Source organism: Brassica napus, chromosome C3, assembly GCF_020379485.1.
Source record: "Brassica napus cultivar Da-Ae chromosome C3, Da-Ae, whole genome shotgun sequence".
Lineage (NCBI taxonomy): Eukaryota > Viridiplantae > Streptophyta > Magnoliopsida > Brassicales > Brassicaceae > Brassica > Brassica napus.
The window spans coordinates 24,007,591-24,033,832 of record NC_063446.1 but is presented as its reverse complement, the minus strand read 5'-3'; the positions used below and the strand labels follow the sequence as shown (position 1 = coordinate 24,033,832).

The window sequence follows — 26,242 nt, the reverse complement described above, 5'->3', positions numbered from 1 at the left end:
CAAAACCATCTTTTGACTATCTTAGTGGAGCCTTTATGAGCCACTCAAACATTTTAAATTGTGACCATGTATTAAATTTTTAATTTGAGCTTATATACAAACAATGCTTACACATGCATATGAACTATTGGTTAACAGAGTTCACATATATTTTAGGCAGACAGAGAATATAGAGAGAATGTTATGTATTGGCCACATAGAGTTATTGTTTGTCTCCGTAGCTTTTGTTGACATCCACATGAAAATATCATTCTCATCCATAACTATTGTCTCACTCACATATCATCCAAGCAAACTATAACTTTCACAAAGTAGATGTCAATATATGTGTATAATATCATGCATAGGCTTTTATTTTTAAGTATAGCTAGTTTGGATAAGAGTACCGATTCAATGGAATAAACACAGTCATGGATACTTACATCCATCTATTCCATTACTAGAACAAGCATCCTTAGGAGTTATCCAATTTAAAGTTAAATAAAAGACAACACCATGACAAAAAAATGAAAATATACAAAATAATAAGATACAGAAAGATGTATGACCAACACATTACTATATATGTTATATACTTATAATACAACAATTTAGAAATTCGAATGGAGATTAGTCATTTGTATCTGTGTTGTTATCTCTTTCTTGGAACCTATACAGAAGACAAACAAAACATGTTTTAGCACGTGTCACCACATGCTTCTTCTAAGAAGTTCAAAATTTGGTTCAAGGGTGTTCCAGATGATTGTGACCTATACGAACTGTATGCTCCATTTGTTAGGAACGAGACAAATAGAATCAATACAAATGTGATTACTATTGTTATTTTTTTCTTTTAAAAAAATTCATATCGCATTTTGTTTTTGTGGAGCTAGCAGACTATTATTACTTAGGATGAGTTTATGACCATGTTATGTGTTTTTTACAAGCCCAGTAGAGATAACAATTGCCAGACCGTATAAAAGAATAGCCCATTACTTACTAATATGTCTTAAGTTATAAACCCATTAAGAAGGGGTTAATCGTGTTTACAAAACAAGAAAGGGAAAAAGGGGTGTTTGGCGAGTGGCTATTCAAGTGTACTCATAATTTTGGGCCTAGTGAAGTAGATGTTTCAAAACCTTAGAGCTCATGCTCGAGAGAACATATGTTTTTGTCATCAAATTATGACTCAAGTTTATAGAGATCATGATCTATGATACCTATACACAGTGCCAGACCCTGGAGCAAATTTTTTTTTTTTTTTAATTTTCAAACTATTGTTTTTCTTTAAAAAATATGATAGATATATGTCTTTTTTAAAATACCTGAAGTATTTTTAAAAATAAAACAATGGAAATAAAAAAATACTTTCATATAAAAAAAATTCGGCCCCTTTTCTTTTTTTTTTTAATATAAAAATACATGTATTTTTTGAAAAATCAGAGCCTTATCTATTAAGAAATAGAGGACAACGGATTGGATCCGAGGACGGTCGCACTGCTCGCTCCCCTATGTAAGTCGGCCCTGCCTATATATATCTATAGAGATCAAGTCTATAATGCGTAAGAACCTTCATAAAATTGGTGTTAAGTAAAGTATTGTATTTTTATATAAATATTGTCTTAAGCTTGGTATTAGAACAAAAAAGCTAGGTATGAAAACATGCAACATTCACCCAACGATTGGACCAATAAATTTTTACGTTTGGTTTTATTTAGATTGAAACCTGAGATGATGATGACTGATGAGTATGATACTATCCAAATAGAATGAGTATGATACTCTCCAAATAGAAACTTTAATACATCTTATTATAAGTATTGTTTTGTTATCAAAATCTTCAATGAAACTAGGAGACATGTAATGAATTATACCAATATCCGAGAAGTTGTATTTTTAAGAAATCAGTTAATTATGTTATTACAAAATATAATAAATATTACATAATTTTTTTTACAATTTATATAATTTTATTTGTGTTATAATAATTCACGTCTAGTTGCAAAGATCTTCTATAATTATTTTTCTATTAAATTACGTGATTATCTTTTTATGATTTGAAACTTAAATTTTACTCTCTCCATTCAAAATTTAGAAAAAATAAAAACAAATTGATGGCTCCGATAATTGGTATCAACGTCGCTTTGTTGCGAAGAAGGTTTTCAACGGTAAGGTGAAGTCGTATATTCCGGATTTTAAGCTTGCTTTCGAGCATTTCCCGCTGGCGCGTAATCGTCTGATTCAACTGTGTTTAATTCGACTATGTTTTCGAAGATGTCATATTTCTTCAATTACATTTATATTTCTTTTAGCTTCTAACATATTATCAACAATTTTGTCATTTCAGCTACGCTGGATCATTTTGAATCCCCACAATTTTTTATGACATAGGTATTTTTTTAATTTATTACTTTTTCTAGGATTTTCGCCCAATTCACTCAATTATATTATAGTGTATAAGAACTTTTTTTCCAGTGTTATTATTTTCTGTAAAAAATACATTTTATTTTGTTTTACGTAATTTATTAGAAGTTTTCATGATTGACGAAATCAACTGATAACGACATCAACCGAGTTAGAAAAGCGTGCCATAGTCAAAAAAAAATTTATCGGATCATTCTCTCTCTCTCTCTCTCTCTTTTTTCAGATTCCGAATCGGAAAATGGATTCTACCTCCGCCGCACGCCGCCGCATAAACGCTATCCACTCCCATCTCGTCACGTCTTCCCGCTCTTCCCCTCTCCTCCTCAGCTCCAATCCCACCGCGGGCGAGTTCTATCTCGGTCAGTAATCCCATCTTCTCATCTCTCTTCAGCTTCCGCTTCTGATCCCTTACCTGATCAATCATAACTAGATAATGGCTATAGCGTCGTGCTTCCGGAGAAGCTGAGCACTGGCAAGTGGCACGTCTACAGGTTATTATATCCACCATCATCTTCCTTCAAACGTTTTTTTTTAACCTTACGTGTTTGATTTGAATTTGTGTTAGATCTGCTCGATCTCCGTTCAAGCTCGTTAGTAGGTTCCCGGATCATCCTGACATCGCCACTCTCCATGACAACTTTGAGTATGGATTCAAATTCCTTTTGTTCATTTATTTTTTTAGTTCTGATGATAATAACTGAATATGTGTAGGCATGCTGTTCATGACTTTCGGGATTACAAGTACTTAGGAACTCGCGTTCGTGTCGACGGAACTGTTGGAGAGTGAGCTGCTAAACTTTTACTGTTCATTTTCAGGGCGGTCCTGGGTATAGCGAAATGAAACTTTCGCGCCGGGCATAAAACTTAAGTGGCTAAATATGCAATGTTCAAATATTCGTTAGCTGGTGATTAGGGGCTTTATAGAGGATTATTGTTTTTTATAGAGGATTATTGTTTAGGCGGACGTGCGATATATGTATAGATTATTATGCATCCAGATTGGTTAATATCTTGACAAACAATCAATAAATATGTTCTTTTAGTTTTATTTATTATTTTAGTTTATTATGCGTAATTGTTTTAAGCTCCATAAATCTCAAAACCGGTTATGTGCATAGTCTCCGTCCCAAAATTGAAGTGGCTAATATGTATAGATGATTCCGGCCTCAAAAATTGGTTATATGTATTGATTATTTAGTTTATCATCCGTAATTGTTGTTCCGAAGCTCCAAAAGTCTCAGGACCGGCTTTGATTAAGTTATGTTTTGTGGTTTCTTTGAAGCTTACTCTTACGTGACTCTGGTTTACTTCTTTTAGCTACAAATGGATGACATATGGAGAAGTTGGTACAGCAAGAACTGCTCTAGGTTCTGGTTTAGTTCATCATGGCATCACCACGGTAAACGATTGTGATTCTTACTCTTTTCTTTCCCGCTTGAAGTTTTAGCTGATGCAAGTTTCTGTTTTTTTTTATTGCGACCAGGGATCTTCTGTTGGAATTTACTTTATCAACCGCCCAGAGTGGCTCATTGTCGATCAAGCTTGTGCTTCTTATTCGTATGTGTCTGTTCCTTTGTATGATACTCTTGGTAAGTTTTTAGTTACAGCGTTTTATGTTTATTGTAAGTTTTCTTAGGGATGCTCTACTTATGCTATCTTTTTTTTGGCTGAAGGTCCTGATGCTGTAAAGTTTATCGTCAATCATGCAAATGTGCAAGCCATATTCTGTGTGGCTGAGACGTTAAACTCCGTGAGCTCATTAATCTGCTGCTTGAGTTACTTTCTTTTTTCATATGCTTACTTAAATGATTGTTTTTCTGACGTCTCTTTGCTTGCTTCTCTGGCTGGGTTATCGCTGGAGCTTGCAGTTACTTAGCGGCTTGTCTGAGATGCCAAGCGTACGCCTGGTGGTGGTACGAAGAAACTTCACTTTTGTTGCTATTGCTTACGCTTTGAGTATTGTGACTACAGCTTTTAAATTTATTTTCTTCTGTGTTTCTGGTACTTATCATGTACCAAATAGGTTGTTGGAGGGTTGAATGAATCTTTGCCTTCGCTTCCCCCATCCGCAGGAGTTAAAGTTGTATCATATTCGGTGTTACTGAACCAGGTACACTCTTCTCTGTTTATCTGCTCTGGAAACTGTAAAATATTAGTCCTCTGAAGTTAAGGAGGATTAAGGACATTCTATAAACTAAGAGTTTGCAGTTATTACATGTTGGTTTCACAGTTTTCTGACCACTAAAATTTGTTTCAGGGCCGTAGTAACCCTCAGCCGTTTTGTCCACCAAAACCCGATGATGTTGCAACCTTATGCTATACAAGCGGAACAACTGGGACCCCAAAGGTTTTGCTTACTTGAAAATTTTGTTGCTTACTTGAAAACTGGGACATTAGTCTTCTTTATTTCATATTTACAGTCTATGGCTTCTAAATTACTGTTTATGCTATCATGCACGCTTCATTCCTCCCTGGCCTGCTCTTTCTGGATGTAAAGGGAGTCGTATTGACTCATGCAAACTTGATTGCAAATGTTGCTGGATCCAGTTTTAGTGTGAAATTTTTCTCTTCAGATATGTAAGTGCTTTCTTTCTTTCTACTTATAGACTAATAGTAAAATATTTTAAATGTTCTCTTTTGTATCCATTTACTACATATACCTCTGTTCTTAAAAAAATCCCATTCTTCATGTTAAGCCCTTGTGTAACTTATTTTGTGGTACTCTCTTACACTTCCAGTTACATTTCATATCTTCCACTGGCACACATTTACGAACGAGCAAATCAGATCCTAGCAGTGTACTTCGGAGTTGCCGTTGGTTTCTACCAAGGGGTTAGAAACTGAACTTTCTCCTTTTAGCCAACTATTTGGCATAAACTTGTTTCTATACTTGATGGCAGAACCTCTGGAATTAGATTATATCCTAATAGACCTGTGTAGCTGTGATCTGGTGGTCTTTGCTTATAGCCTCACATTCAAATTCTTTTCTGTTGAATTAATTGGAAGAACCACTTGCCAAATTTTCTGCAGGACAATATGAAACTACTGGATGATCTGGCTGCTCTGAGACCTACTGTATTCAGCAGCGTCCCCCGATTATACAATAGAATATATGATGGGTAATAAATGGTTTCAGTTTGTTGATATACGCTCTATACTGGTTTTGGTGATTCACTGAACTAATGGTAAATTTGTTGTTGCCACGCCAGTATTACTAATGCAGTAAAAACCTCGGGTGGGCTGAAAGAGAGGCTCTTCAATGCTGCATATAATGCAAAGAAACAGGCTCTCTTGAATGGTAGGTCCTCTCGTGCATATTAACTCTAATTAGATTTTTTTTTAAATTCAGTTTGGGGCTTGATTTACTTTGTATGGGTTCTGTTGGTTCAGGAAAAAGTGCGTCTCCCATATGGGACAGGTTGGTATTTAATAAGATAAAAGACAGACTTGGAGGACGAGTTCGTTTTATGACGTCTGGGGCTTCACCTTTGTCTCCTGAAGTGTTGGAGTTTTTGAAGATGTAAGTTCATCGCTTTGAAGAGATTTGTGTTCTTTCATTTTATACAATAGAGTTCATCCTCAAGATGCACACATATAGTCCTTAGCGCATGCATAGTTATTCAGGCTCTGGTTTCCTTTAACTTGTGTATATGACTACTCCAGATGCTTTGGAGGAAGGGTATCAGAAGGATATGGAATGACTGAAACATCTTGTGTTATAAGTGGAATGGACGAGGGTGATAACCTCACTGGACATGTTGGCTCTCCTAATCCAGCTTGTGGTAAGCTTCTTACTGACTCTGCGATAAGATTAATATTACAAGTTATGTCTCTATATGATTTAATACGCATTGCTTTTTTCAGAAGTAAAGCTTGTGGATGTCCCGGAAATGAACTATACATCAGCGGATGAACCACATCCTCGTGGTGAGATATGTGTTAGAGGTCCCATCATCTTTAGAGGCTATTACAAGGATGAAGTTCAAACGTATGAAAACCTACATTGCACTCCACTATCCAAATTATTTTAAAAGTATAATCGGTTCAGTTAAATGTATTTAAATTTCAGGAGAGAGGTGATTGATGAAGATGGATGGCTTCACACTGGAGATATAGGTCTTTGGTTGCCGGGAGGACGTCTAAAAATTATCGACAGGTTTTTCCCACATCACTTGATTAGTATCCACTACTTGAAGATGGTTTAAATTTTTTGGGAACTTGTTGTTGGTATGTTTTGTACCGAGAATCATCTTTCTAAATTTTTCTTGTTCTTTAAATAGGAAGAAGAACATCTTCAAATTGGCTCAAGGGGAGTATATAGCTCCAGAGAAAATTGAAAACGTCTATGCCAAATGCAGATTTGTGGGCCAATGCTTCATATATGGTAGAGAAATTTTTTATTTAAGTCTTTTGCTTTATTTTTTTACCCATCTAACCGGTTTTTGTTTTACTCAGGTGATAGCTTTAATTCATCATTGGTGGCTGTTGTATCGGTTGATCCAGATGTGCTTAAAAGCTGGGCTGCTTCAGAAGGCATAAAGGTGATACAACTTCCTTCACCAAAGTTCCTTCAAACGTAACACTTGGAAAGTAAATTTATACCACTATGCTAAAAATGCTGCAGGGAGAACTGAGAGAGTTGTGCAATAACCCGAGAGTGAAAGCAGCAGTATTATCAGACATGGACGCTGTTGGGAGAGAATCTCAGGTAATGCATCTTTACGCTGTTGGGAGAGAAGCTCAGGTAATATCATAGACTAAAGTTCTTAAAAACCTTTGATGCAGTTGAGAGGCTTTGAGTTTGCAAAAGCTGTAACATTGGTGCTGGAGCCATTCACGCTAGAAAATGGCTTGTTGACACCAACATTCAAGGTAAAATCTGCAGGACCCATTTGAGCAACTTAGATGAATTAGAACCACTAGTTCTACTCCTATAGTCGATCACTGGTTCTCAACATAGGCTAGTGAAACATTGGCGTATAGGCTAGTGAAACATTGACATATGGTCTCCAAATTTTTTTTTAAAAAGGTTATATAGATATAAGCTTCTAAAGTTGTTAAAAAAATATATAAATCCTTTCTAAATTATCTATAGTTTCCAAAATCTCAGGACCGGTGTGTTAGTAAAGGACGTAGAATGATTAGTAAACCGATTGTGAAAATGAATTTAAGCTGAAGGATTTTGATTGAATGTTTGCTGCAGATTAAGAGACCACAAGCAAAGGAATACTTCGCAGAAGCAATAACAAACATGTACAAGGAGCTTGCTGCTTCTGATCCCACGGCTAATAAAGCTTTGTGATTCGTGTGTAATTCGAGTGATTAATAAAAAAGTCCTAAAATTGTAATTCTTTTTTATTTTTATTTTTGCTTCATGTTTCATTGAATGTTCGTTAAGGTAATAAAGGTGCTACAGTATAGATACTAAAAAGTTTGCCTTGTGTGATAAGAAAGTCAAAAACATTCTCAATTCGCTTTGATTTTGTTTCAGATTCTCCATACTAAACGACAGAGAAACGTATAGCGAGCGGTCAGAGAAACGTAAAACATTGACTTATCTTTTTGGCTACAGAATAGATACTACAAACTACCGTATAGATCTTTATTCAACGTTATACTGGTCAGAGGAACGTAAAGCATTTACTTATCTTTAAGATGTAACGCTTGTTGACCAAATTAAAAAGAAATGTAACGCTAAGCGAGGGGTCAGTTTAGCAGGAAGTCTTAATTGTTACCCCCAGTTTAAGCGAAAATTTTAGTTTTAAAATAAGTGTCATTTTATGATTTCAATGTAAAATTTATTAACAAGATTATTTTCTTTATTTTTCTATTGATGGAAATATGGTTAGGTGTACGGATAATGATGTTTTTATTTTAAAAATGTATAAAATTAAATATTTTTTTAATATGTGTGCATCAACCTAAAACGACAAATAAAGTGAAACAAAAGGATTATTTAGTATTTAAGTTGACCTAACCGGTTACAAATTATAATAATTTATATTATTTTAGTTTTAGAAAATTTTGTAATCTATTAATTACTATATTTTATATAATTTTAAATGATTTATTAATACAATATTATATTTTTAAAAACTTACAAAACAATGACTACGATTTTGGAAAAAACCTAACACGCCGTTTAAAAGTCGTATAGACAAAAAAGACATCCAGCCTAGATGGTAACCTCTCCATCTACATCTGATTGGTTTGTTTTCTACTTTTCTTTCTCATTTTTATTTTAAGCCGCAAACATCACATCCAAATAGATTGTCATTTGGAGATTAAACCCGATATACACGCAATAAACGGTCCCGGTTTTCGTGTGTAAGAGAATAAAACCGAATCTAGTTTGCTTAACCGGGCTTCACACAGCTAATGTATTGGTAGATAAAGATTTGACTGTGTAATCCACTAACAAGTGGGGAAAGAAAAAAGCAAGGTTATGGTCCAAAATAAGAAAGAGACTTACAGGCCATACAATAACCCTGGATCTCTCGCCTCAGCTATTTTTCAAACGCAATCCCATTCTTAGACACCTCGGGATCTGGTCTGTGACTCTGTGTCATGTCATGTCTTATAAATATGTGAGCTCATTCTCTATCCAACAAAGTCTGAAATCTCAAGCAGAGTCTCTGTCTCTCTGTATCCTTCTTCAGCTTACATAGACACAGATACAAACACTTTTGTATATATATAGTGAGTTAGAGTGGTTTTGTCTGACTAAGATTCATTAAACATGGCTGTTGTTGTATCTGCTAACGGGAATGGTCCGGCTTTTGAGGCCAAGATGACTGTCTATGTCTTTGTCTGCGTTCTGATTGCCGCTGTCGGCGGTTTGATCTTCGGTTACGACATCGGGATATCCGGTATACTCTCTTTCTCTGTACTCATTTTCACCTTACTTGTATCTCAAGGAAACAGAACTCCAAAAACCCTAACTTGTGTTTCATGTTACTAACCTGTGATTTAAAAAAAAAGGTGGAGTGACGGCAATGGATGATTTCTTAAAGAAGTTTTTCCCTACGGTGTGGGAGAGGAAGCAGCACGCTCATGAGAACAATTACTGCAAGTATGATAACCAGCACTTGCAGCTATTCACATCGTCTCTTTACCTAGCCGCACTCGTGGCCAGCTTCTTGGCTTCGGCCGTCTGTTCCAAACTTGGAAGGAAGCCCACTATGCAGTTTGCTTCTGTCTTTTTCTTGATCGGTGTCGGGCTAGCCGCAGGAGCTGATAACATCGTCATGTTGATCATTGGAAGAATCTTACTTGGCTTCGGTGTAGGCTTTGGCAATCAGGTAGATATATAATGCATTTTTTCTTTGCTTTGAGATTCACTATATTGAAAAACAATTCACCATATATATATATATAAATAATCTTGAAATTGCTCCAAAAAAAAATATAATCTTCAGATTTTGCTTCAACTTTGTAATCGATAAAACACAAATTGATATAGTTTTTTCTTTGATTTGTGAAAAAAAATTGTGTAATGATGTTTTTTGAGAATTTTTTTTGTTAATTTTTTTTTGAGAATTAGTGAAAATGTGTGTTTCTCTCAATATTTTTACAAGACTAATTAATAACAGTTTCCTAAACATATTAAAATTAGAATATTATTTTAAAAAAACTAATGTTGAATATTAAGTAATTTCTTAATTTTATTTATTTCATTTTTATTTTGGTTTTGTAAACAAAATCAAACGGTATTTGTAAATTATGTTGACACTTATTGGTTAATAAATATGAGATTATATGAGATTAAATATATATATATATATATATATTTATATTTATCCTGAATCTTTTGTTATAAGTTCATGATTTTAAATCTAATGGATCCTTAAAACATTTGGACTTCATTCGACCATTCTTATAATCTAGAAATGACCTAACATTGTTATGTGTACCTTAAATTTGTAGGCAGTGCCGCTTTTCTTATCAGAGATTGCTCCTGCACAGCTAAGGGGAGGTCTCAACATTGTATTCCAACTCATGGTCACAATAGGAATCTTAATAGCCAACCTTGTCAACTACTTCACTGCCACCGTTCACCCTAACGGATGGCGGTTTGCTCTCGGTGGAGCCGCAATCCCCGCGGTTATCCTCCTCTTGGGTTCACTGATCATCTGTGAGACCCCCACGAGCCTCATAGAGCGCAACAAAAACGAAGAAGGCAGAGAAACCCTAAGGAAGATCAGAGGAGTTGAAGATATAAATGATGAGTATGAATCTATCGTCCATGCATGCGAGATCGCGAGTCAAGTCAAAGACCCTTACAGGAAACTGTTGAAACCAGCGAGTCGTCCACCGTTAATCATTGGAATGCTTCTACAGCTTTTCCAGCAGTTTAGTGGAATCAATGCTATTATGTTCTACGCACCGGTTTTGTTCCAGACCGTTGGTTTTGGAAGTAACGCAGCTCTTCTCTCTGCGGTTATCACGGGAAGTATCAACGTTCTTAGTACGTTTGTAGGGATCTACCTTGTCGATAGAACTGGCCGGAGGTTCCTTCTTTTACAATCTTCCGTTCACATGCTCATTTCCCAGGTACATAGATGTCTCTCTCTTTTTTTGAACTACCAGTACATATATCTCTCTACTTCTTTGTTTATTGTCTCTAGTTCTATCTTGAAGAAGGTATCTTGCTCCACAAGTAATCTTCTTTGTTTATTGTATCTAAGAGAAACCTAATGCTAGTGTCTAGCAGGATTCTAGACATTAAAAAATAACCAAAAAGGAGAAAAAAATGGAGAAAGAAGGAATAAAAAGGAACTGAAAGAGTTCTCATTTGAAAAATCTTTTTTCTTTTACAAATGTGTTAACTCATGATTGGTTTAATTTGTTTTTATGATTTAACATTTAATTGATAGACATGCTCTAAGCATCTTGAAGTAGGTATCTTGCACCACAAGTAATCCTCTTAAACTAACAAACTCTTCTAACAGTTGATCATTGGAATCATCCTAGCGAAAGACTTGGGTATCACAGGAACACTCGGGAAGGCACAAGCCATGGTGGTTGTGGTCTTTGTGTGCGCTTACGTGATGGGATTCGCGTGGTCATGGGGACCATTAGGATGGCTAATTCCTAGCGAGACGTTTCCTCTAGAGACTCGAAGTGCAGGGTTCGCTGTTGCAGTCTCGTGCAACATGTTATTCACCTTCGTGATCGCGCAAGCTTTTTTATCGATGCTTTGTGGGATGAGATCGGGAATATTCTTCTTCTTCAGCGCTTGGATCATTGTGATGGGACTGTTTGCTTTGTTCTTTATACCGGAGACTAAAGGTGTGGCCATTGATGATGTGAGGGAGAGAGTGTGGAAGCCACACTGGTTCTGGAAAAGATATATGCTTGCTGAGGATGATCATCAAGATGTGGAGAAGAGAACTGAATGATATCATAAGTCTTTGTTGATCAGTGTGTTTGCTTTTCCTTTTTCTTGTTGATGTTGGTTACTTCTTTTGTTTTGCGGGAACAGATAGTATAATAAGACCAACTTGTTGATTCAGGTTAGATGTTTTATCAGTGGAAGTCAACAAAAATTACTTATCTTGAATTCTATTTTTTTCAGTTATAGTTATAAACAATAAGCTCTGGATTTACATTCATGATTCATTGTACAAATGGTTTTTTTTGAATAAATTTAACATTCTTTCAAAAAAAAATCTAAAATTTTGAAATTGAGTTATATGTTTTTGTAACAATATTCTATGTTTTCTAAATTGGATTCTATGTTCGTTTAGTAAAATTCTATGTTCTGTAGTAGAAACTTATGTTTATTTTGTCAAAAATATAATCATATGTTTATACTATAATTTTATGTTTTTTTTTGTAATAGAACCATATGTTTTAAAAATAATTTATCTTTTAAATAATTATATGTTCTTGTAGTAAAACCCAAGTTTTTGAAAAAAAATTATCTGTTTTAAAAGAACTAGTGTTTCACCCACCCATGCGGGTATACACATCTATATCAGGTGATATTTATGTTAAAAAAAATCATATATTCTATGTTGTTATCCGTAAAAGACTAAAAAGTTTTAAAAAAAAACAGAATAGACACTAGAATGACATTCAACATTCGTTATATAAAGGCTTCGATTGGTGACCAATAGATGAATGAAAAAAATAAACAAAATAAAAAATAAAATTTTATTTGAAGAATTAAAAAAATAAAAAATATGAATTTCTGTTTATTTTGTTCCTCGTCAAAATTGAAGAGGAATCTTTTTTTATAAATTCATTCATCTTTCATTCATCTTTGAAGAATTAAAAAAAAAGTATGAGACTTACCTATTAATAATTTGATAAACAATTCAACTTTAACTCGTATAAATTTTGAAGAACAAAAAATTTACCATAAATTTGTTTCTTTCGGCATGGTCACCAATGGAAGCCAAAAATTTGTTTGTTAAATTTTAGTCGCTCGCCGTGACGCAGCATCCCGCAAAAGAACAGAGCTAATATTCTTCAGTATTGGTTGTAAAACCACTGTAAAGTTAAGAAGAAAATTCTTCAGTAGCATTTAGAAACCTCTCTTCAGCATACTCGTGAGCATAAGAATGAACATTTAGTTGCATACATCTTATTAAATAATTGTAAGTAAATGCAGCCAGAAAGTCTTGGAGCACCAAGCAGAAGAACACAGAAGAAGAGAAAAAACAGTTACATTGTAAAAGTCTAAGAATTGACTGTCGATAAATGTTCTACTGAAAAAAGTCACGGCCAATAAACGTTATACTAGAAACAGTACAGATACAATAATGTAAAGATAAGCGAAACCTGTGTGGACGTAACTAAGTCAACAAATAGGAAACTTCCTTCAAGTTGCTACACACCAATCCGCTAAGTTAACATTCTTCAGATAATCAATCAGTCACCAAGTCCTTCTTTTCCTTCATATTATTTTTGCTCCTATCTCTATGGCTCTCTCATTAGCTTCTTCTCGCACTTGGTTGTACGATGTTTTCCCTAGCTTCAGTGGGGTAGACGTTCGTGTTACTTTCCTCAGCCACTTGTTGAAGGAGTTTGACAAAAAGTTGATCACTGCTTTCAAAGACAACGAGATCGAGAGAAGTCGATCACTGGATCCCGAGCTTAAACAAGCCATTAAAGATTCGAGGATCGCAGTGGTTATCTTCTCCCAAAACTATGCCTCTTCAAGCTGGTGTCTTAATGAGTTGCTAGAGATAGTCAAGTGTGGTCAAATGGTGATACCTGTTTTCTACCGGTTGGATCCTTCCCATGTGAGGAAACAAACCGGTGCCTTTGGGAAAATATTTGAAGAAACATGCAAGAATCAAACAGAGGAAGTGATAATAATTCAATGGAGGAGAGCTTTGACCGATGTAGCCAATACTCTCGGGTATCATTCAGTAAACTGGTACGGTTTTATGCATCATTCATTCTTTTGAATAAAGGTTAGACTTCTGGTTGCTAGGGGGTGATATTATCTTTCTTATTGTTAGGGGTAACGAAGCTGCAATGGTTGAAGAAATCGCCAATGATGTTTTGGATAAACTACTTTTAACTTCATCGAAGGATTCAGAGAACTTTGTGGGCATTGAAGATCATCTAGCAAAACTGAGTGTATTGCTTCAGTTGGACGCGGAGGAAGTGAGGATGGTTGGTTTATGGGGTTCTTCAGGGATCGGCAAGACTACAATTGCAAGAGTTCTGTTTCAACGACTTTCTCGACACTTCCGAGGTAGCATTTTCATAGACAGGGCTTTCGTATCTAAGACTATGGAAATTTTCAAGGCAGCTAATCCGGATGACTATAACATGAAGCTGCATTTGCAAAGAAATTTCCTATCTGAAATCTTAGGTAAAGGAGACATAAAGATAAATCATTTGAGTGCAGTTGGGGAGAGGCTGAAGAATCAGAAAGTTCTTATTTTCATTGATGATTTTGATGATCAAGTTGTGCTAGATACCTTGGTTGGTCAAACTCAATGGTTTGGAAGTGGGAGCAGAATCGTTGTGGTTACAAATGATAAGCAGTATCTAAGGGCCCATGGGATTAATAAAATTTACGAGGTCTATCTCCCAACTGAAAAGATAGCTGTTGAGATGTTATGTCGATCTGCTTTCAGAAAAAATGCTGCACCTGAAGGTTTTGAGAAGCTTGTTAATAAAGTTGCAAGACTTGCGGGTAGACTTCCTTTGGGTCTTAATGTTTTGGGTTCATATCTACGGGGAAGGGACAAGGAGTACTGGATGGGTTTGTTGCCAAGGCTTCAGAATTGTTTAGATGGGAAAATTGAGAAGACATTGAGAGTCAGCTACGATGGATTAACAAGCGAAGAAGATAAAGCGTTATTTCGCCATATCGCATGCCTTTTCCATTTGAAAAAAGTCACATACGTGAAGTTGCTGCTCGCTGATAGTGGGTTGAGTGTTACGGTTGGGCTGGAAAACCTAGCTGATAAGTCCCTCATTCATGTAAGAGAGAATTATGTGGAGATGCACCGTTTGTTAGAAGAGATGGGTAGACGTATTGTTAGGCTTGACGAGCCTGAAAAACGAGAATTTCTGGTGGACGCACAAGATATCTGTGATGTACTCGGTCAAGACACTGTAAGTTATCTCTTATGTTCGTGCTCCTTACAGTCATTAGACATGACTCAGTAAATAAGATTTAGAGCATGCCATTTTATAAGCAAAACTAATACTTAGCATTTATTAATATTTGATATTATATAATTTTCAGGGTACTCATAAGATATTGGGTATAAAATTGAATATTGATGAGATTGATGAACTGAATGTGCATGAGAATGCCTTCAAAGGGATGCGCAATCTGCGTTTCCTGGAAATTCACTCACAAACCCGTTATGAGATTGGAAAGGAAGAAGTTACAATTCACTTACCTGAAAACTTCGACTATTTGCCTCCTAAACTTAAAATATTGGATTGGTATGAATATCCAATGAGATGTCTGCCTTCTAAGTTTCGTCCTGAAAAACTCGTCAAGCTTAAAATGGTGAATAGCAAGCTCGAGAAGCTGTGGGAAGGGATTGTGGTAAGTTTTGAGAATAGTTTGTGATGTTATTAGTAGTAAGACTAATCTTTATTTTGTTTTTTGGATGACAATCTTGTTCTACTGAGCTCATGTGTTTTGTTCCTTTTTATTTGTTTTGTTGAGTACAGTCGCTTACATGTCTTAAAGAGATGAATATGTGGGGATCTCAAAACTTGATAGAAATGCCAGATCTTTCAAAGGCCACCAATCTGGAGACACTATATCTTAGGGATTGCTATAGTTTGGTGAAGCTTCCTTCCTCTATTCCACATCCCAACAAACTGACGACATTATATCTGAGCAATTGTCGAAATGTGGAGACTATTCCAACTGGCATTAGCCTCAAATCTCTCAAAAACCTATATACTGTTGGATGCTCACGGATGAGGACTTTTCCCCAAATCTCAAGCACCATTGAAGATGTCGACATAGACGCAACATCCATTGAAGAAATACCTTCAAATATGAGTTTGTGTTACGAGAATCTCAATAGCTTTACGATGCACAGCCTAAAGAAACTATCGGAAAGAGTGCAGGTATGTAGTTCCAAACTTTGTGTGTTTCTCCAATCTGTTTTACGTTATAGATATTAGATATTGGTGCAAATGAAACTAAGGTTATATTGTATTTTATCGGAGGGAAGAAGAGTAGCTGGATATGATTTTGTGTATTTGGTTCAGCTTCTTACTCTCCTCACGCCGATCATGTCTCCCTCTTTGAGGTATCTGGATCTCTCGGATAACCCTGGCTTGGTGGAGCTTCCTTCTTCATTTAAGAATCTCCATAAACTGGAGAGATTGAAAATTAGTTACTGCGTAAGTCTGGAAACTCTTCCCACCGGAATCAACCTCGGATCTCTCTGGGAACTAGATCTCAGGGGATGCTCACGGTTGAGGACTTTTCCTGATATCTCAACCCACATCACAGATCTCGATCTAAGCGAAACAGGGATTGAAGAGGTTCCTTGTTGGATTGAGAAATTCTCCAGGCTTGACTCCCTACATATGAAGGGATGCAACAATTTGGAATATGTAAACCTAAACATTTCTAAACTCAAACATCTTCACAAAGTAGACTTTTCAAACTGCAAGTCATTGACTGGAGCTAGCTGGAATAATCGTCCAAGAGAAAGTGCCTTGAGTTATTACCACAGTTTCGACATTGGTATCGATTTCACCAAGTGCATAAACTTGGATCAAGAAGCTCTGTTTCAAAAGAAAACATATTCAGTTTGTCTACTGAGGTTGTCAGGTGAAGAAGTGCCTTCATATTTCACGCACCTTACTACTGGAACCTCCTCCTCTCTCACCATTCCTTTACTTCACAGCTGTCTCTCACAACCATTCCTCCGATTCAGGGCTTGCATTGTGTTTGATTCGAACAATGAGTCATGTAGCAAATGTGTCTTTAGATTCAAAGGCAGTTTTCGGAACTGCTCTGATTCCTATAATCAGGCACAAGACTTCTGCGCAGTCACGGATGATTATGAGATCTATTCATTTAAGAAGGATGGTTATCTGTCTGTATTAGACTACCAGATGTCTCAAATCCCTTTAGAAATGAACTTCGATCGCCTGGATCTGAAGATTGATATTGTTTATTGTAATGATGCTAAAATAAAAGGATGGGGTATACGAATCTTAGAGGAGGACTGTTCTTCGGCAGACAACCGACTTGGTTATCCAAACATTCTACCACATGTTTTTGAAGCCGATGAAGGCAATATGCTTAATGAGGCTGGTGAATGTGGAGGCAAATGATGTAGTGACGGAAAGAAGCGGGTAAAGGCATTAATCATGAACTTATCACAGTATTTTCTATATCATAATTTCTTGTACTGAGACTTTTTTTTCTTTTTCTGCAGATTTCGTGAATAAACTTTTGATTGTGTTAGGTTGTAACGCAGAGCATCTAAAATTAGGAATTAAATCAGTTCCACAAACCAAATAGACATTTTTCGGCTGGTGATTTCAGATGATGCCTTTTTTTTATTCTCTGTGTGTGTTTAATGATCAAGTATATATATATATATATATTCATGCCATATTTACATGATGATCAAGAAGCTCTCTCTCAACAATGATGTGTAGACAGGGCAAAAAAATTGCAGCAAGCAAAATTGCAGTAAGCATTTGCTATAAAATTCTTGTCAAGCTTATTGTTACTTTAATGCAGTTGACATTTCCATTCTCAAACAGGTTTTGGTTTATTATAGTGTATAGGACGCCAAAGGGTTTTGATTCCGGAGTGAGAATAAAGTTCAAAGAAAATCTTGATACACTTGTTCTCAACCGTAATACTCGAGCTCGAGTCTGGTGGATGCAGAATGCTAAACATTCTTCAAACTAGTATTAACATCAAATCTCTTGCTTGCCCTGATCTCAATTGTTGCTCAGCGATAGAGAGATTCCCATCCAACTTGCTTGTGGATCTTAGTATGCGGAGAAGTAAGAGCACAATATTGTGGGAAGGAGTGCATGTATGTTTTCTTCAACCTTCCTTCCTTTTATACTAGTTCTTACAAAAATGGTTATGCCTGGCAGATCTCTAGAAATGACCTAACATTGTTGTGTGTACCTTAAATTTGTAGGCAGTGCCGCTTTTCTTATCAGAGATTGCTCCTGCACAGCTAAGGGGAGGTCTCAACATTGTATTCCAACTCATGGTCACAATAGGAATCTTAATAGCCAACCTTGTCAACTACTTCACTGCCACCGTTCACCCTAACGGATGGCGGTTTGCTCTCGGTGGAGCCGCAATCCCTGCGGTTATCCTCCTCTTGGGTTCACTGATCATCTGCGAGACCCCCACGAGCCTCATTGAGCGCAACAAAAACGAAGAAGGCAGAGAAACCCTAAGGAAGATCAGAGGAGTTGAAGATATAAATGAGGAGTATGAATCTATCGTCCATGCATGCGAGATCGCGAGTCAAGTCAAAGACCCTTACAGGAAACTGTTGAAACCAGCGAGTCGTCCACCGTTAATCATTGGAATGCTTCTACAGCTTTTCCAGCAGTTTAGTGGAATCAATGCTATTATGTTCTACGCACCGGTTTTGTTCCAGACCGTTGGTTTTGGAAGTAACGCAGCTCTTCTCTCTGCGGTTATCACGGGAAGTATCAACGTTCTTAGTACGTTTGTAGGGATCTACCTTGTCGATAGAACTGGCCGGAGGTTCCTTCTTTTACAATCTTCCGTTCACATGCTCATTTCCCAGGTACATAGATGTCTCTCTCTTTTTTTTTGAACTACCGGTACATATATAGATCTCTCTACTTCTTTGTTTATCGTCTCTAGTTCTATCTTGAAGAAGGTATCTTGCTCCACAAGTAATCTTCTTTGTTTATTGTATCTAAGAGAAACCTAATGCTAGTGTCTAGCAGGATTCTAGACATTAAAAAATAACCAAAAAGGAGAAAAAAATGGAGAAAGAATGAATAAAAAGGAACTGAAAGAGTTCTCATTTGAAAAATCTTTTTTCTTTTACAAATGTGTTAACTCATGATTGGTTTAATTTGTTTTTATGATTTAACATTTAATTGATAGACATGCTCTAAGCATCTTGAAGTAGGTATCTTGCACCACAAGTAATCCTCTTAAACTAACAAACTCTTCTAACAGTTGATCATTGGAATCATCCTAGCGAAAGACTTGGGTATCACAGGAACACTCGGGAAGGCACAAGCCATGGTGGTTGTGGTCTTTGTGTGCGCTTACGTGATGGGATTCGCGTGGTCATGGGGACCATTAGGATGGCTAATTCCTAGCGAGACGTTTCCTCTAGAAACTCGAAGTGCAGGGTTCGCTGTTGCAGTCTCGTGCAACATGTTATTCACCTTCGTGATCGCGCAGGCTTTCTTGTCGATGCTTTGTGGGATGAGATCAGGAATATTCTTCTTCTTCAGCGCTTGGATCATTGTGATGGGACTGTTTGCTTTGTTCTTTATACCGGAGACTAAAGGTGTGGCCATTGATGATGTGAGGGAGAGAGTGTGGAAGCCACACTGGTTCTGGAAAAGGTATATGCTTGCTGAGGATGATCATCAAGATGTGGAGAAGAGAACTGAATGATATCATAAGTCTTTGTTGATCAGTGTGTTTGCTTTTCCTTTTTCTTGTTGATGTTGGTTACTTCTTTTGTTTTGCGGGAACAGATAGTATAACAAGACCAACTTGTTGATTCAGGTTAGGTGTTTTATCAATGGAAGTCAATGTTATTGGTTTATATATTTTGATTGATTTAGAAATTCATATAGTATTTATAAATTGAAGTAAAATATGCAAATCCGGAGGTTTTCCCTTGGATTTGAGTTGTATTTTTAACTAAAAAATCCAAACAAATCTATTCAAATCCATTATAAAATCAAATATATTAGTAAATCCGTACGATTGAATAACACTTGATTTGATACAGAATTTATGAATCATTAAACCAATAACACATGATTTTAATACAGATTTAAAAATCATAGAACCAATAACACTAGATTTAGTTCGGATTTTCAAATCCATTAAAATACAACAACCAATAATCCCTACTAAGTTTTTTTCAGTTATAATTTATAAAGAATAACTGTGATTATAACCGAAAAAAACTTAGATATCATTCATTTGGCTTTATTGTTCCTTTTGGCACTTTTATTGCTTCAATCCGAATGTTCACTGAGTTTTTAAATCCCTTATCAACAATTCTGTTTAAAATAATTTCATAGCTGGAAAACACTAAATTGTATCCAGGGCCGGTCCTGAAATTTTGGGGCTTGAAACAAAATAAAAAATGAGGGCCTATATGTTACATTACGAAAATATCCCAAAAACATAGTTTCATATATAAAGTACTAAACCATTGATAAAACATAAGTTTTCATACACAAAAAAAAAAAAGAACAAATGAACTAATAGTTTACCTCTTCAAAGGAAAAAGCATAATAGTCTTCTTCAACAAACAAAAAGAAATGCAAGAGTGCAGGAAAAAAAAAAAGAAACACGTTAGTTCAATTTTGTTTTTAAAACTTTGTGATTTTTATTCTTTTTAATTTATTAGGGTATTGCATTAATCTGTACTTTGACCCATACAAATGAATTTCAGTTACTAAAACCCATGTGACGTTGTCAAGCTTGTGTGATCCAATTTTAAATTTTTTTATGTTATACAATATATATTGGATTTTTTTGGCCTATAAAAAATTGGGGCCTAAGAAAAATGTTTCACTGGGCTTGGTCGAGAGCCGGCCCTCATTGTATCCTAGCATGCTTCAAAGATAAAGAGTAAAAAAGATGCATCCATAAACATTAGATGCATGATAAATTCGCTTAGCCTAAGAGATTAAAATTTAAATATGTATAAAAACAGTTACTTTAATTTACTATCAAATTTAGACTATCTGCACTAGATATCATTTCTATTATATTTATCATGCATAGTTGCATTATTCACAATTGCATCATTCAATGCATAAAGAGTAAAAAAGATGCATCCATAAATATTAGATGCATGATAAATTCGCTTAGCCTACGAGATTAAAATGTTAATATGTATAAAAATAGTTACTTTAATTTACTATCAAATTTAGACTATCTGCACTAGATATCATTTATATTATATTTATCGTGCACAGTTGCATCATTCACCGTTTTTAATCCCAAATAATCTTGCAACAAGAGGTTAGTTCACCAATTTAATGCATAGTTGCATCATGCACTAACATATGATGAATATCAAAAAGGTTTGGAACTTTTGTTGTCTTCGTTTTTCTAGAGAATAACGAGTTTATAGTGGTTAGTCCACCAATTTAATGAGTATTATGAAGTTTTACTAAATTAATTGACAAAAAATTAAAATGATGTCCATGTACCATGAAAGAGAGTTTAATATACATTAATACAAATGTAGAAGTGTTTAGAAATTTTAAAACAACATTAAAGATCGTAGGCTTTAGTATAAATAGCATTTACCGAAAAATTCATTATTTTCGTAGGGGTATTATGAAGTTTTACTAAATTAATTAACAAAAAACTAAAACGATGCCCATGTACCATGAAAGAGAGTTTAATATACATTAATACAAATGTAGAATGTGTTTAGAAATTTTAAAACAATACTAAAGATCATAGGCTTCAGTATATAGAACATTTACCAAAAAATCAATATTTTCGTAGATGTTAACATATAGATTTTGAAAAAAAATCAAAAATATGAAAATACTGTTTTAATGCATAGTTGCATCCTTCACTAACATATGATGAAAGTCAAAGAGGTTTGAAACTTTTGTTGTCTCTGTTTCTCTAGAAAATAGCGATTTTATAGTGGTTAGTCCACCAATTAAATGAGTATTATGAAGTTTTACTAAATTAATTGACAAAAAAATTAAAAAGATACTCATGTACCATTAATGAGAGTTTAATATACATTAATACAAATTTAGAATATGTTTAGAAATTTTAAAACAACACTAAAGATCATAGGCTTCACTATATAGAGTACTAGGGGGGTGTCCGCGCTTCGCGCGGAATATTGTTTTTATTATTGCTAGAACATGATTTTTTGGATAATGTAATTATGTTGTCGTTTTTATTTGTTAAGATAATTATTTGGTGTTTTTAGTGTGTTATGTAGTAATAGATGATAGGTTAATATATTTTGTGTTTGTTTTTTTCGAATAATGTGTTGTTGTGTGTATAGTACTTGTTAGTAGTGAAATGAACATCTAACGTAAAAGAATATTGAATTTCAATAACTTTGTTGGTTCTAAGATTAACGGTTTCAGTGTCAAAATTGTATTATATTTTTTTCATATTTTTAAAAATTATAACTTTTAAGATGTTTTTTACCCTCTCCCTATATTTTGACCTTGAGCCATCACCGTCTATGTATTTCCTTACCTTTCTGGTGTGCGGTGCTTCTCACCATCACCGGAAAAAGACTTACATCTTTCTCTTGTCTTTCCTTGTCTTCTTCACCTGTGAGATTATATGGTATTTGTCGTAGATCGGGTATATGAGTTTTCAACTTTTCGGTTGATTCTCACGGCATTGTAGGTTATTGACTGCTCCTCTTCTTCCTTAGATTTCAGTTGATATTAGGAACTGCATCTTCTTGGTTGGGTCAGAGTTTAGTCGTTTTTGATGTTGTATTCCTCAACGCTGGCTTACCGTCAATAGTCACTGCTCGTCTTGATTTTCAAGATCTAATTTTTGGTGTTCTGACTTATATGCTCTCTTTCATAGCTCGATGACGGTTTCATAGTTTTCTAATTTCGTTTCGTCTCCCTTTCCCTCTCTATTCTCGCATCTCTTTGCAGCTTTCATCGCATCTCTAGTGGTTCTCCCTTTCACCATGTTTGCCACTCGAGGTTTGGATAATGTTTTCGTCCGTGCATGTTATATGGGCTTGGAAGGTTATTTCTGGTGTCAAGTTTAGTCTCTAATTTCGTGGTGGTTGTCTTCCATTCTCCCTCCCTCAAGTTGTTTCTTTTCTTTCCATGTTTCCTTTGGTATAGGTGTGCGGAATTAGTCTCTTGGAGCTTTGGTCCCTTCTATAACAAAGCTTTGTGGTTTTTCACTTGCATGGCCGTGTTGTATATTCTTGTTTAGTTTGAGAGGTGTTTCTTACCTTTTAGCTACTGATTGTGATTCTGGTGCTTAAAGCATATATATATATGTTCCTGCTTCTTGGTAGCTTTGGCCTTTCGATTATTATTCTCCTTCTGACCCGCTTTCTTGGTTATTTGCGTTGGTGCTCTAGTTTCTTATTATTAGTTTGATTATCTTATGATATTGATAGTGAAATAAATATATAATTTGTAAATGAAATAATAAAAATTAGTAAAAATAATAAAATGGTGAAAGTTTATGATATTTTTAATTGTAAATAAATTAAATATTTAAAATATATTTATATTATTTTATTTATTTCTTGAATTTTATGGACTAATAAGTGTGAGAAGGATTAGATAGTACATAATTAGAGATTGATGGAACAAATTGCAATAATTAAAAGTAAAAAGGATTTAAAATACAAAAAAAAATATGAGAACACATGTCAACAAACCCCCCTTCCACATGTCATAAGAAGGAAAAAAACCAACTTTATATATATAGATTTACCAAAAAAAATCAATATTTTCATAAAGGTTTAACACATAGTTTTTGAGAAAAATTCAAAAATATAAAAATACTGTTTTAATGCATAGTTTCATCATTCACTAACATATGATGAAGGTGAAAGAGGTTTAGAACTTTTTTTGTCTCTGTTTCTCTAGAAAATAGCGATCTTATAGTGGTTAGTCCACCAATTTAGGGAGTATTATGAATTTTTACTAAATTAATTGACAAAAAGTTAAAACGATGCCCATGTACCATGAAAGAGAGTTTAATATACATTAATACAATTGTAGAATGTGTTTAGAAATTTTAAAACAACACTAAAGATCATAGGCTTCAGTATATAAAGCATTAACAAAAAAAGTTCAATATTTTCGTAGGGGTTAACACATAGATTTTGAGAAAAATTCAAAAATACGAAAATATTGTTTTAATGCATAGTTGCATTCTTCACTAACATACGATGAAAGTCAAAGATGTTTGAAACTTTTATTGTCTCCGTTTCTTTAGAAAATAACGATTTTATAGTGGCTATTCTACCGATTTAGAGAGACAACATTCAACGTTCTAAAGTTTTTTCGTTTGCTGATAATACCATTGTCTACAACATCAGTGATGAATGCAGTCTCCATGCACGTTACATCCTTTCTGTATTCAGTATATTCTATTTTATAGGCATATAGAACTACCAGTATGCGAGCTGTAAGCTTTCTTGTCTATATACTGGTTAGTGGTTACAGTACCAGATTCTTATTTCACCTAGAAGACTTTTTAAGCAAACCATTTTTGAACACATAGTTAAGCAATAACCGGTTAAATTTTCCCCATAATGGTTTATTAAACGTATAACAACTGTCTTGATCAAAACCAAAAGGGTAGATTCAATATCTTAAAGCCATAACAAGATGATAGTTCAAATACAAAACTGGCTTAAGAGAAGAAGAGAGAACAAGGAAAAAGATCAGTTAAACTTTGCATTAGAGAAGTTCATCTCAGGATGCTGAGACATAAACTTCTTCATCATATCTTTCTTCTCAATCTCATCACTCGTTGGTAGTCCCATCTGCTTCTGCCTTTGATCAAACATCATCTTCTCAACGCTACTTCGAGTCTCCGGGTCTAAATCAGACAGTCTGCTGCTCTCTGGCTCAACTTTCTGAGTGTCAATCTCAGGCTCCCCTTTCACACAGTACTTCCACCACTGCATCTGGTCCTGCTTTGTCAAGAGCACCGATATGACCTCCTGATCCTCAATGTTCCAGAAGCAGTCGTCAGGCTTGACAGCATTGAAGAACTCTCCATCGATGATTGGGTCTTGTCCTTTGAGACCAACTCTTAGACGGTTCTTCCTGATTTCACAGGTGACAGACCGTGACTTAGTGCCGCTAGGGACTGGAATGGTGACTGTGACCTCCTGGAGATTCTGTGTCCATGAGTACTTCTCGAAATCAAGCCCTTTGCCTTTGTTAGGAACTGCACCAAAAGGGACAAGAAGTTAGTTTACAGTAAGAGAAAATAAAGTTCTATGATCTAACAACTCAAGAACTAGTTCATATCAACTTAAAGATAAACCTTCTCCATAAATATTAGTATATACTATAATGTATGTAATATGACATTATACTATATAATATTTACATAACACTCCCTAATACTCCAAAACCCTAGTCCGTATAAGAGCAGAATCAAACAAAAACTACAAAACTAATCAATCAAGATCAAAGGGCTTGCTTACCAATGGGTTCCGTGGGCTTCAAGCTTTCTTTCTTTGGCTTCTCCACCTCCATGGGCTCCATTGGAGGCACATTCTCCTCTTGTCTCGTCTCCTCTTGAATCTCAGAGATAATCGCCATTGGTTTAACTCTTAGGGGGTTTTGATAATACAGTCAGGAGATTGAATGTCAGAATGAAATTTGTAGTTGTTAATGATAGAGAGACTTGAGTATTTATAGGGGGAACTGATAAACGCAAAAAGGAAGGTACGAGAAAAAGCAGAGCTTAAGTTTTCCATAATTCATCACTTTCCTTTATTCAAAATATATTTTCTATTTATCATTCTGTTTAATAATATAAAAATTTGCGATTCCCTAAAAATAATTTATACAGTTAATGAAATTTTAATTGATTTCAGAATAGTAAGATTTGTTTATAGAAGAAAGAATAAGATTTGTATATTTTTAAAATAGAAAAATATGTGTTGCATAAGAAACTTAGAAATTCAGAATTTTAGAATATTTTTAACTATAAATAATACTTTATTATTATAGTGCTTAATAGTAATGTATGTATTAATAAATATATATAAAACTAGATTTTTTATGCGCGCATTCGCGCATATGTAAACACTTATTAATACATTTTCACTAATTAAAAGATTATAATGATAAATTATTATTTATGTTTTTAACCAATTATTATTTGTGTTTTCATTTGAACATTTTTACGTATAAACTTTTTGAAAAAAAAAATTGTACACTATATTCATTATTAATAGATTAATCTTATAAATCACTCAGTATTATCTTTTCAATTATATAAATTTAGTTTTTAACTTTTCTATTAAAATATATTTTTTAGATTTTGAATAATTTTAATCATTTATCTAATCAAATAAGTTTTAAACTTGTTTTTTTTTTATTTTTTGGCTAATTTGTATGTTTTATTCATTAAAGTTATAAACAATATTAATCACTTCAAAAATAATAG

The 26,242-nt window shown here is 34.7% G+C and overlaps 3 protein-coding genes and 1 pseudogene across 5 annotated transcripts; 3 read left to right on the top strand and 1 right to left on the bottom strand.

The window, feature by feature from the left end:
• The first annotated feature begins 2,539 nt into the window (after nt 1-2,539).
• Nucleotides 2,540-7,883, top strand: LOC106388847 (long chain acyl-CoA synthetase 6, peroxisomal-like). Of its 2 annotated transcripts, NM_001315952.1 has the most exon segments (24): nt 2,618-2,762; nt 2,834-2,894; nt 2,969-3,046; nt 3,115-3,186; nt 3,721-3,802; nt 3,887-3,992; nt 4,077-4,153; nt 4,272-4,316; nt 4,427-4,513; nt 4,661-4,750; nt 4,901-4,980; nt 5,142-5,235; nt 5,434-5,522; nt 5,613-5,701; nt 5,794-5,923; nt 6,067-6,185; nt 6,268-6,391; nt 6,473-6,559; nt 6,684-6,787; nt 6,859-6,944; nt 7,028-7,111; nt 7,189-7,275; nt 7,607-7,625; nt 7,627-7,864. In NM_001315952.1, coding segments are annotated over 24 exon segments (2,034 nt in total). In that variant the 5' UTR covers nt 2,618-2,641; the 3' UTR covers nt 7,650-7,864.
• A 938-nt stretch (nt 7,884-8,821) lies between these two features.
• LOC106388848 (sugar transport protein 6-like) lies at nt 8,822-11,965 on the top strand. Of its 2 annotated transcripts, XM_048750119.1 has the most exons (5): nt 8,828-9,272; nt 9,385-9,704; nt 10,330-10,956; nt 11,355-11,851; nt 11,895-11,965. In XM_048750119.1, exons 1-4 carry the CDS (start codon nt 9,143-9,145, stop codon nt 11,802-11,804), a joined length of 1,527 nt encoding a protein of 508 aa, XP_048606076.1. In that variant the 5' UTR covers nt 8,828-9,142; the 3' UTR covers nt 11,805-11,851; nt 11,895-11,965. The 2 variants fall into 2 exon arrangements, with proteins under 2 accessions (XP_048606075.1, XP_048606076.1); XM_048750118.1 differs by having other exon boundaries at nt 8,822-9,272; nt 11,355-11,917.
• Nucleotides 11,966-13,250: 1,285 nt separating this feature from the next.
• LOC106388851 lies at nt 13,251-19,658 on the top strand (annotated as a pseudogene).
• A 4,347-nt stretch (nt 19,659-24,005) lies between these two features.
• On the bottom strand, nt 24,006-25,997 carry LOC125583356 (protein BOBBER 2-like). Its single transcript, XM_048750117.1, has 2 exons — nt 25,272-25,997; nt 24,006-25,009 (listed from the first exon to the last, which is right to left on the bottom strand). The coding sequence occupies exons 1-2, from the start codon at nt 25,387-25,389 to the stop codon at nt 24,498-24,500; spliced, it is 630 nt and encodes a 209-aa protein (XP_048606074.1). The 5' UTR covers nt 25,390-25,997; the 3' UTR covers nt 24,006-24,497.
• Between the last annotated feature and the right edge of the window lie 245 nt (nt 25,998-26,242).